The sequence below is a fragment of the Mchenga conophoros genome, linkage group LG17 (assembly GCF_057382185.1).
Source record: "Mchenga conophoros isolate Kocher_MC1m ecotype Shallow Benthic linkage group LG17, M_conophoros_male_GT1.1, whole genome shotgun sequence".
Taxonomy (NCBI): Eukaryota; Metazoa; Chordata; class Actinopteri; order Cichliformes; family Cichlidae; genus Mchenga; species Mchenga conophoros.
The window spans coordinates 20,151,423-20,163,148 of record NC_140542.1 but is presented as its reverse complement, the minus strand read 5'-3'; the positions used below and the strand labels follow the sequence as shown (position 1 = coordinate 20,163,148).

The window sequence follows — 11,726 nt, the reverse complement described above, 5'->3', positions numbered from 1 at the left end:
TAGTCATCCCATGGACAAGGACATGGTCAACTAAAGTGGCTCGATTTTCATCCGAGACTGACTGTCTTCTTGCCCTTGCTCTTCCCCTTCCTTGTCGCCGTCGTTCTCCACCTCCACCTCCTTCACCACGTCCTCCTCCTCCTCCACCTCTCCCTCCTCCTCCACCACCTTCCTGTTGTCCTAGACCACCTCCTCCTCCTCTTCCACCACGTCCTCCTCTTTCACCATGTCCTCTTCCTCCACCACGTCCTCCTCCTTCACCACGTCCTCCTCCTTCACCACGTCCTCTTCCTTTGCATCTCTTTGGATCCATTGTTTCAAACCTGAATGAGCTGACTTTGGCCCTTTTATCTATCCATCGCAGGTTCTGATTGGTGTGTGCTAAATTTTGACTCCTAGTGTTTCCACCTGGTTAATTGTGTGCTAATTGAGCTCAAGCTATGCTGACTTAAGTTAACATTATTGCATGCTAGTGCTTTCTAAATGACTACATGGTGTAAGCACTGTAAAATGTAGGGATTTGTGTGTAGAGTTTTGCAGTAACAGTTCACCAAATTTGAGTCATGTGTCAAAGCAGGGAATAGTGTTTATAGTTCAGGGAAATGGGTGAGCTTTTTGAACAGTAGCGTTACGGTTTTGAAATTTTAGTTTAGAGGCCTGGTTATAGTGTTTAAGCAATCGAGAAAAACTGTAAAACCAAATAACAGAACTTTAATCTTTTGCTTTATGCTTACTGCAGTTTTATAATCAGCCTTTTTTCTGCTTTGTTTCCAGTTTTCAAGCTCCAGTTTAAAGTTGAGTTTTTTCTATTAGTGCATGTCTGAGGAGGCTGTCCCGTACACACGAGGGCTTGGCTACAGGGCAGCTCTTTGTGTGTTACTTCCCCTTACATTCTCTGTCTGCGGAGTTTATCAGAGCACGCAAACCTGTACATCATTACATTCTGAGCTACAACCTCACTGCTTCACCTCCTGTGAGACACTCTCTAAAAAGTGAAAATGGGGAAAATTAATGGATGCATCAAGTGCATTTTTATTTTCTTCAATGTGCTGTTTATGGTAAGTCAAAACGTTCTTTCTAATTTAATTTTAAACTTTAAAAAATATTTTTGTGTTTTGTTCAGTTTTCCAGGACGATTTTACGTACGTTATGTTATAGAGTAGAACAGAAGAGTTTATTTCAAATATGTAAATATAACTAAAATAACAAGAAAAAACTTTGTAAAAAACAAAAACAAACAAAGTAAAGCCATGAAGTTGCTGTGAATAGCTCCTACTCCTACATGCTAAAAAAAAGGATGAACTAGGAAAAAATACCTTCAGCTTTAACTAAAATTGTTGTACTATACTAAAAAAAACAAAAACAAAATATGATCATCAAATTTGATCATATTAATGAAGACATGCTTCAATGTTCAAAATATTTTTCCAAAACAGCAATCAAATACAAATGTGGTTAACTGCTCAGCTCAGTAATTTCCAGTAAAAAGCCCCCCCCCCAACACACACAAAGCAGAAGAAAACAGGGTCATATTTCACTCCACCAGCCAACCACCAAGCAGCTTCTCCTCTCCTTTGTTAATTATTTTTTTTAGCTTACCCTAATGGAAAAAAGGCAGGGTGGGGGAAAACAAGGTGGAGTTTGAAGAAGCTGTTTTTGCTTTGATTAGCCTTTTAACGTCTTTGTAGTAAGAGAACTAAAAATGATTTTAAAAAATACAAAAAAACAATGAGCTTGTGCAGTCAAACAGAATAAAATGAGAAATGTGGTTTAAAAGATAATTAATTTTCAATTTTTAACACAGAGGTTTTTCTTTTTATTCATACTTATTGATTTTATTTCCATCCATTTACACAAAACATGCAAACAAACAAACATTTACTTGTAATAATGTTTTGAAAAAACTGTTTTTAAAATCAAATTACATAAAACAAAAATCTTATATTAAATTACTTTTAGAATAATAATAGCCTGCGTCTGGAACAGTTTCAGATCCATGTTTCTTGGGTGTTTTCACCAGCCAGGAAACATGCCTAGGCCTGAGGAAGTCTCTGATCAGGTTTTTAGCTTTGTCGCCCTCAGGTTGTGCAGTGTAGAAGTGACAAAAGCTCTTAACGGTTGCATGCAGGATTACACATCTCAGGAAGAGAGATTGTGTAACCTAAAATGGCTGACATGCTTTAAAGGTGTAAAATGGCTGAAGCGCTGAAATGTGGCTGAACCATGCAAGTTTCAGTTTTAAAATAAGATAATCACTTTTTATTATTAATTATGTCTTAGTGCACTGTTTACAAAGCCTTTATTGTAAATGTTTTTTTAGCACACTTAGTCCACCATACTTGGAGCTTTAATTTTGTTAAACACAAACTGAACACTGTGATTCGGTTTCCACAGATCCTGGGATGTGTGCTGATTTACTTGGCAGTAAGGGCGACTGCCATGGCTGTGCAGGTAAACATCAACTACATCTCTGTTGACACAGAATAAAAGAAAGGCGAATGATATTTTTTAGCCAAAAATACCTTCAGTGGAATTGGGATTTCCACAGTGATGCTTTGATTATTCAACGTGTTGATTTTATTAGGCTCATACATACGGAGCTTAGAAAGAAAGCCAAGCGGAAATATCATGATTATATGTCACCCTTCAACAAAGAACTAAAATCACAAGGACCACACTATTTAAATTTCTTTAGTCTGCCTACAGACACTTTTGGACTAATCAGTATCATAAGTCTGTTTTCACTGATATTAGTTCATGTGTCCAGCTTTGATACCACTCTCAACTCCCTGCTGTTGACTGTCATAACGTAGCATAGGTAATAGAGAACAGCTACTCCTCTTGTGGTTAACCTATGAAAGCCCAACCATAAAAACAACTCTCCCACTCCAGATGTTTTTTCTTCTGTTCTTACATAAACCATGTGGCCGTCTTCCTGTCAAAGTCTGGAATAATAAATCAGGTCTGGCTTTAAGCCAGAATAATTCCCCCCTTGCTTAGTATCTATTTTCGGTAAACACTCACTGCAAGTTGTGTTTTTAATTTGCCTTCATCAGGTGATACAATAATCAAGTGTTTATCTGTGTTGACTTAATCATGAACCACTCTTAAAGTCATGACAGGTTATGGTTGGATCTTTGTTCTGTACTGATAAGAAAGAGTTCTATAAAAACAGAGTTCAGTAATGCTTTGAAACAAACACTCAAAAGACAAAAGCAGCTGGTTTGCATTGAGCCCCAAACCAGATTTAGTCAGGACATGATGTGTATACAATAATTCTCTAAAAGCACGCACGTGAAATGGAAAACACTCATTTTGAAATGTTTAGATTCAGCCGACGTGAAGGACTCGGCGTGTTTATATAGAATCAGGCAGCTGTCCAGATGTAGTGGAGGCTCTCATTTCTGCTCTTAACACAGAACAGATGCTGCCTGGGGGAAGTTAACGCTCTCACAACTCATTTTCTCTGTAACAGTAATTACAGCTTGGCTCTGACAAAATTGTCAAACCAGAAACACAGAGCTTTTAATGGAGTACATGTTTTGGCTCATTGTTGTCACTAAATGAAATAGTGTTTTTTTGTTTGTTTATCTACAGTTTTTTTCTCTTTTTTCTCCAGTTCATTTCCAGGACTTGTAGACTTTTTACAGTCATATCCTGTAGCCTGTGAGTCTGGCAGTCATCTGGGGGATAACAGTCTCCACGATGTTCATTGTTAATGAGTTGAAATTTGATATCCATATATATGCTCCAGTATGAACCAGTTTGTGTTTTTGCCCTACACAATGTATTTCAACTTTCTGTTATTGTGTAACAAAAGAGTAGTTTTAATATCAATAACCATTTTTAAGTTATATATTTTACATGAACAGTTTTCTATAAACTGCCATGTGCAGAATGAAATCACATTGCTGCTGGAAGGACTGGAGCAGCAGAAAAGTGCTCAGTGCATTATGGAAAGCAGCATAACTGAGAGATGGCTCACGGTCACCTCATGCACCATAATTATAATCTTAATCAGAAAGGAAAGTTTGAGGCTTTAAAGCAGAGAGGATGTCTCCACTGATGTCTTTGCCTGCTGATCTGCTTTTGGTGTGTTCCACAGCGCTCCCAGTGGACAACCCTCACATTTTACGTCATTTTAAAAATGACTAATCCACACACTGCTGTCTTTGCTTCACAGAACGAAGACTGTGACTACAACTTTACAGTTTTATAAATGTCTGTTAACACTGTCTGATTCGACCTGTTCTTTACTAAAACTTCAGTAAATTTGATGTTGTGCTAGTTAAGCCTAACAACTGCAAATTTATTCTAACCCGAGAAGGTACTACAGTGGATGGCCTCTTCACTGAATGTGACTTACTGGATGGTCCTGGCATGGCCTGGTTTAGGTTTTGAAATGCTTGCCTTATGATCTATGGTAGCATGGCTAGATGGCACAGATATTAGACTCAATCTGATGTGAACCAGAGATTCATGTCTAGCATGTTACTGATAACTGTGTTTGCTTTTGCTTATTCCAAGAAATAAGGATCAATGCAATGTTTGTGTTGTTTCCTGTTCTTTCTCGAGCAGTTGTCAGCATTTGGTATGCCAGGCTTGGGCTGGTCATGGGTTTTTGCCATTGGTGTCCTTGGTGTCTCCTCCCTGGGAATCTACGCTGCCTGCTCTGAGAAAGCCCTCGTCCTCAAAATAGTAAGTACAGGACCCCTGCATCAAACAAGATAATGATGTGATGCCTGTTTATTTTTTGTTGCTTTTAATTTCACAATGAACAAAACAAAAACAAAGTGATGATTCTTTTAATGTTCTTAACATTCCTTCATGTACAGTTTGCAGGATTTATGGGCATTGGAATGATCATCATGATGATTTTTGGCATCGTTGTAGCGGTCCAAAGAAACCAGGTGATCTCTTCTCCTCTCTGCCTGTCCAATAATTTTTCTTGATGCAAGTTTTTTTCATCACATTTTCTCTCTTTCTTTGTATTACTTTACATCTGTGTTTCTGTTACAGTTACTACTGTTATCTAGTGGCCTTCCTTTTCTGTCTGTGTCTGAAATAAAAATAAAAAAACCCTTGCCTTTCTCTCAGCAACATAGTTTTAATTATTTATTCCTTTTTTTCTTTCCACCTTAATAACACTATCACACACATTAACAATTGCCTGTATTAATGAATTGTCCTAATTGGACATGACCATAGGACCTAATGGATAGTATGGAAAATATTAGTAATGTTTCTTGTGGGAAATTCATCAGTGAATTAAAAGAAGCCAGTAAATAATTTTAGAAATAGAATTTGTTTTCTTTTCTACTTTAATTATTCTTGTTTTTGGGTATTCATTCATTGCATATTTGAGATTTTTGTCCTTCTCTGTCTGTCTTGTTGATAATATAGCTTCTCATCTGTTTACCGTGATACTAAATATATTCTTTTTTTCTTTGCAGACAAAGACTATCTTCTACAGTACCTCTAGTGAACTAGCAGAGCCCTACATGAAAGAACCATCCTTGAGAGATATGCTTGAAGCCTTACAGCAATCTGTAATGTTCTTTGTACTATTAACCTGATGACAGTAGAATCAAATAGAACAGAATAGCCAATATAGCCAGAATAGCGAGGATACAGAGGGTCATGTCCAATGTCTGCTCAAGTGTGGTGAAATCCCAAATTTACTTGTACAAGTAGTCAATACAGGACTTGCAGGTAGTGATCTGAATAGCAGTGGTACTGGAAGGGCTCAGAAGTGATCAAGGACCAACCCTGATAGGGGAGATCAACCAAATTTGTTTAATTTGAGACTAAAAGAAAACTAAATGAATGAGATGTAAAATTTGTGGGGGTAGGGCCAAATAAGTGTATACTTCTGTCTATTCCTTTTCAAACAAAAGAATGGAATGATATGACAAAATGATGGCAAATATACACGTTTGAAATAAAAATGAACTGGACTGAACTGAAATTTTAGTCAGATAATATTTTTTTCTTTTTATGCTTGGTGTCAAGTAACTTTTTGACTCCACCTTACACAGAAAACCTTTTATTAATTATTTTTCGACTGAATTGTTTTTTAATAATTACATTATAGTTACTTTATTGACACATTTACATTAGTGCAGAACTTCATTAAGTATTTTCAATTATTTGAAGTCATTCTCTTATGTGTTAACAGATGAAATGCTGTGGAATAGTGAGCGCTAACGACTGGGGTGAGGAAATTCCCAATTCCTGTGAATGCAGTCCTTCAAATCTGGGATATGGAGGATATTCCTCATGCAAAACCAGACCTCAGGTTAGTTTTGTAAAATAAAACTGGATTTTAAGAAAAAAACAAAGAATATCAGGAAATGACTAATTCTGCTATCTACACTAATGGTGAAACAACTAGTAGCTTAGTTTTCCAACATCCAGAAGAAGAAACTACCATCACAACTAGAGATTGACAAGGTACACTGCAAATGCTACGGCAAGGGGAAGCCAGAAAATTAGGTCAGGGGGGAGATATCATCATCTCCACCCTCTGGATTGGGTACCAAGCAAGAAGAACAACTGCTACATTGAAGGCGAGAACAGCTCACCGGGTCGATTACCAAGGCTATGTGAAATACCCTCTGAACAACAAAATATGTGAATACAGCACTGTGGGCAATCCCTACTGTGACCATAACCAAAACCAATCGATCTACTCTCTGGCAGCAGTGATCACTGAGCTCCCTGGCTACAAGATGAACAGCCACAAGGAGCAGTACCCTCCATCGAGAAGGAGACAAGAGGCCAAGATCAAGGTAGCATAGAAGGGAGTTAGCAAAATATCTGAGCTGCAGAAAGCTGTGATGAAGAAGGTGCCTAACAAGTACTGTCCATACCTGATGCCTAGAAAACTGACAAACAAAGACTCACAGCCTTGGCCAGCCACTTGAGGAGGTATACAAGAGAGATGCAAGGCAGGAGAATTAACCAGCTGTTCTCCACAGAACCATCTAAGGCGTGTGGCAGGGGAACAATGTGAGAACAGCACCACCAAGGCTAGAAACAGAGCAATACTGGAAGAGCATATGGAAGAAGGAGACAACACATTACAACAATGCTCAGTGGCTAGTGGGACTAAGAGCAGACCACAGCAACCTCCCTGAACAGGATCCAGTAACTATCACCGTGGCAGACACCCAAAGTCTTGAGCAATTAAGAGTTGTGCCTGGCTCTGACATAATATACACCTCCTGGCTAAAGAAGCTTTTTGCGTGAAATTAGTGTCAGATTGTCACTTTGAAATTACAAGTTGAGTAATTTTGCAGCCATCCATTCCACATTGACAAATGTAACTGTGTTTTGCCCTACAGTAATTTATATTTTATAACATGTATCTGAAAGTTAATAATGAACTGTTTCTATTTGAATACACAATATCCTCTTGTTTTCTTACAGGGAACCAGAGGCCCACAGCAAGTCTTTGCACAGGTATTTAATCCCCCAACCCCTATCAGCTAATCCAAACACTACAGTCTGCCATTCTGATAGATTTCCATGTAATAACTATCTTCCATTCTCTTCTGCAGTCCTGCGGTGACGTCATGTTTTCGGTGGTAGACATTTTCTTCAAGATCGCTTTGGGCTTCTTCTTTGGATTTGCTGTGACAGCAGTAAGCTTCACTGTTGTTTTCATTTATTGTCACAGGTTATCACTGTATATCACTGTGACTCCATTGTTCTTTAAGATCTTATTTTATTTTAAAAAAATCTTGGAAATTAAAACTCTTAGTAGCATTTCTAAGATGCTTTTTCAGACATTTGCTAGAATCTTAGCTTATTTGCATACATGATTACATTTTTGTTGCTAAATACTGTTTAATGTTATTAGTGTTCATTCCTTAGTAATGTTGTTACTGTACCTTCAAGGCTTAGCTTCACTCTATCAAAGAAATGTGAAAAAATAAAAATAAAAACTGAAAAGGGAAAGCCCAAGAAAAACAGACAGTTCAACTGCCAAAACCTTTGGTCATGACTGCATTTCCAGTGGATATTTGCTGGTAATAATTCTTTATGATTAACACAACTATGGGCGCAATAGTATACGTGAGTTATTTGCATGTTGACCCACAAAACTACATTCCAAGTTCCCATGTTAATTTGCTTTTTAAATTTGATTTTCAGATGTGATAAACCCATGTTTTATTTACAATAAAAAACAAAACATTTAAAATATTTAAACTGAGAGGAATGATATTTTCTTTATCCTTTTGCTTTTAAAGGTCTGTTTTTTTGTTGAGCCACACCACTGTCAAGCACTGAGACATGAATCCTTCTCAAGTGTGTCGACTATACATCATTGTGTAGCACATAAATACAGGTAGCACGTTGACCGCTTTATTAGCAACAAAGCTGGTAATTCCTCTTCAGCTTCTGAGTAAAAGCTAGTAATTGCCGTGTTGGAGCTGCAGCATTTACATCATTGTCATCCTCAGCGGGCTTCACCACCAGTGCTGTTGAACTGTAGTTTTTTAATATTATCGCCTACCTTTTTTGTGAACTAACCCCCTGTTCATCTACCTGTCTTTATAGCTACTGGGCCTGCTTATTACCATCTTCATGATCCATCAGGTCCAACGTAATGACACTGGAGGAGGCATTGCCATGAAAGGCTACTGAAGAGAACCACCATGCAGCTATGTCCTCTGATCATCAACCATTGCATTAGGTGACCACAAGAGAACTCTCTGGTCAGGACATCACCTCTTTTTTTTTACTTTGATTTATGAAAAAAAACTAATGTTTGCCTTGAGAGAGAGCAAACAAATGGCAATGTGGCATGCTGCAGGATTTTATTCAGGACAGAAACTGCTGCCTTTCTGTCCAGCTTTCCAATGTACAAAGCATAGCTTAGAAAGCAAAACATTTTTTAAAGCCTTATGTCTCTTATGTGTTATGTGATGGTATGCAGTATTCTACACATCTTATGTAGAGAACTTTTAATGAAAAGAAGTTGAACCTCTAAATCTGACTTTGATAAACCGTGGAGGCTGAAGTTGTTGAGAATAGGAAATTTTTTCTGGTTGCATTAAAAACAATGAAAACTCCAACTAAACTTCACTAGATCAAAACAAAAATCAAAAACAAACATCCAACTGTGTAGTTGAAATTGTTTGGATTGTTTGGCTGTTTTGTCCTTATGTATGACATTCACTGAAGAGGTTAAAGAGTTGTTTAGCTTGAACTGATTTTTTTTGGATTACATTTAAACATGCACTGATTTGTCCCCTGGTTAAGAACAAATAAGTAAATATGAGAAGTGAAAGACTGATTCCTTCTGTTTCTGAGATAGGGTCAATAATCTAAATTATTATTACATTCAAATTGAAGTCAAAACCTCTTTGGGTTAAAATGACCAAGTCAGAATGGCACTTAAGCTGTCACCTGCCTGTGTTTGTAAAGTAAATGATAAAATAGTAAATGGCCTGTATTTGTATAGCGTTTTACTTAGTCCCTAAGGACCCCAAAGTGCTTTACACTACATTCAGTCATCCACCCACTGGTGATGGCAAGCTACATTGTAGCCACAGCTGCCCTGGGGCGCACTGACAGAGGCGAGGCTGCCGGGCACCACCGGGCCCTCTGACCACCACCAGGAGGCAACGGGTGAAATGTCTTGCCCAAGGACAATACGACTGAGACTGTCGGAGCTGGGGCTCAAACCAGCAACCTTACGATTACAAGACGAACTGCCAACTCTTCAGCCACGATCACCCCATAAGAAATATAAAACAATGAATTCATATAAATTTTAAAACTGTGTTGTTGTTGTTTTGTATGTGGGAAGCACTTGAGTCATCATAGTTAAACCTTTAAGACCTACCATAGAACCAAGTTCGCCAGAGCTTATATTATATTTTTACATGCTGTGGAGCCATTTTTGGGAGCATTTCAAGTTGCTATACATCAATACAACCATTATAGCCCAAACTTTAATAATATGTCTGCATTAGGTGCATAGTAATTACATAAATTGCAAAAAAGTGCAATAAACTAAAAAAAAAATTGAAAATCGTTTTTGTTTTTTTAACATATATTTCTAGTTAGAGAAATTTAAGAGGCTTATCCCTCAAAACTGTAAATACAAAAAAGTTACACAAACTAGTTTCCCACCACAGGAAATTTATTTTGAGTGTCTTCATAGTTTTATTTTTGAAATACACCAATTTTTATACACTGCAGGAAAAACGAAAATAAATATTATAGTGCAAATTTGCAAAATAACAGCATATGCATCAAAATAAACTATTTCCAGCAGTGCAATATGAGTCTTAAGCATCCCAGAAACGACACAGAAAGTCATAAAGTCAAACATAACTTTTTAAAACACATAACAAGTAAAACACAAGCTCATAAGGCCCCTATCGTAAAAAACTACATTTCCGCAAAATGACGTCACTTCCGGTTTCGGGCAGGTCATGCGGTCATGTGATAGTTCGCGCTGATGGACGTAGGAAGTGTTACAAACAGCTGATGGATCGGCGAAGCGTGTTTCTGGAATATCATGTTTTTGTTGCTGCAAGTGATTTTTATGCAGTTTTTGCAAAGCTATATGTGGAAGGAAACTGTGACCTAGGACAAGCTGATGGCATAAGATGTAAGTACAACTCCTCCAGTTTCATATGCAAAAAAAATTATTGCGCTAGCTTACTTGGTTGCAGAGCTACCGGGATTTAAAAATAGTTACGCAAAACAGAGCGTGCCCGCTCCGATCGGCTGTAAAGGGTTAAGGTGAAAACTGTCTTTCTGTGGTTGTTCTACGGTTGAATTGTAAAATCAGATTTGTCCATTTAAGGTACACTTGTGTAACTGGAGCGTATGTGTACTAGAAAATGACTAAAAAATTACTTATCATAATGTCATGTATGGTGATAAAAGCTAAGTGACAAACAGAAAAATAGATCATCCACTGACAGAAAACTCATCTGTCATTAAAATGGAAAAAAGAAAATGTATTGGCAGCACTTTCTAACAGACAGTTTTGCATTTTGCAGCTCTGTTTCCTGCTCATTATACAGAAACTGCCCCAGAGGTAATTGAGTGGTAATAATTTAGAAATTACCACATTATTCCAGTCCTGTTTTGTCTTTGTTATCCTGCTATTACCATTTTATTACAGAGCTGCATTTCCATATTATTACCCCCCCCCCCCCCCGTTTTGGGGCTCATATTATTCTATTACATAAATTTCAGGGTAATATTACTCAACTGTAACTACTGTTGCTGCCATGATATTACTTGTATATTACTTATATTACTTTGGTAATTGCATGGTAGCAACTAAGAAATTACCACATTATTATACTCTTGTTTCTCCCTTGTTACCCTTCTGTCACCACTTTATTACAGAGCTGTAATAGAAAGTGCTACCAATGTATTAAAGTTAAAGATATATTGTTACAGGATTGCTATATGTTCTGCTTTAATATCATTAATAAATAAACTAGAGACTGAAAACACAATGCCTCACTCTCTTCTTTTATAATGTATTTCCTCACCTCTGGCAGTAATCATATCACCCTGGAAATGTTTCAGACAGGAAGTAAATAACACTGAGCAATATACCATCTCTCTCTGGCTTATGGTTTACTATTGTATGCTTGTTGTTTTGATGAGTTTGTAGCCTAAGGAAATACAAGGTTGGCTCTGTAAATTGAATATGGTGTTTGGTTAACATGGATAAATAGTGCAAG

At 37.4% G+C, this 11,726-nt stretch overlaps 1 protein-coding gene across 1 annotated transcript; it reads left to right on the top strand.

Moving 5' to 3' along the window:
- The first annotated feature begins 893 nt into the window (after positions 1-893).
- On the top strand, positions 894-11,495 carry LOC146555398 (tetraspanin-8-like). Its single transcript, XM_085251936.1, has 10 exons — positions 894-1,058; positions 2,395-2,451; positions 4,579-4,698; positions 4,836-4,910; positions 5,454-5,549; positions 6,179-6,298; positions 7,432-7,464; positions 7,563-7,646; positions 8,566-9,836; positions 10,758-11,495. Exons 1-9 carry the CDS (start codon positions 999-1,001, stop codon positions 8,650-8,652), a joined length of 732 nt encoding a protein of 243 aa, XP_085108062.1. The 5' UTR covers positions 894-998; the 3' UTR covers positions 8,653-9,836; positions 10,758-11,495.
- Positions 11,496-11,726: the final 231 nt, after the last annotated feature.

What these genes read in the sequence shown, in the direction of transcription:
- LOC146555398 (XM_085251936.1), top strand. Translation starts at nt 999, where the DNA reads ATGGGGAAAATTAATGGATGCATCAAGTGCATTTTTATTTTCTTCAAT. An exon ending in TAGCGGTCCAAAGAAACCAG is followed by an intron (nt 4,911 to 5,453) that starts GTGATCTCTTCT and finishes TTTTCTTTGCAG; the next exon opens with ACAAAGACTATCTTCTACAG. An exon ending in CACAGCAAGTCTTTGCACAG is followed by an intron (nt 7,465 to 7,562) that starts GTATTTAATCCC and finishes TCTCTTCTGCAG; the next exon opens with TCCTGCGGTGACGTCATGTT.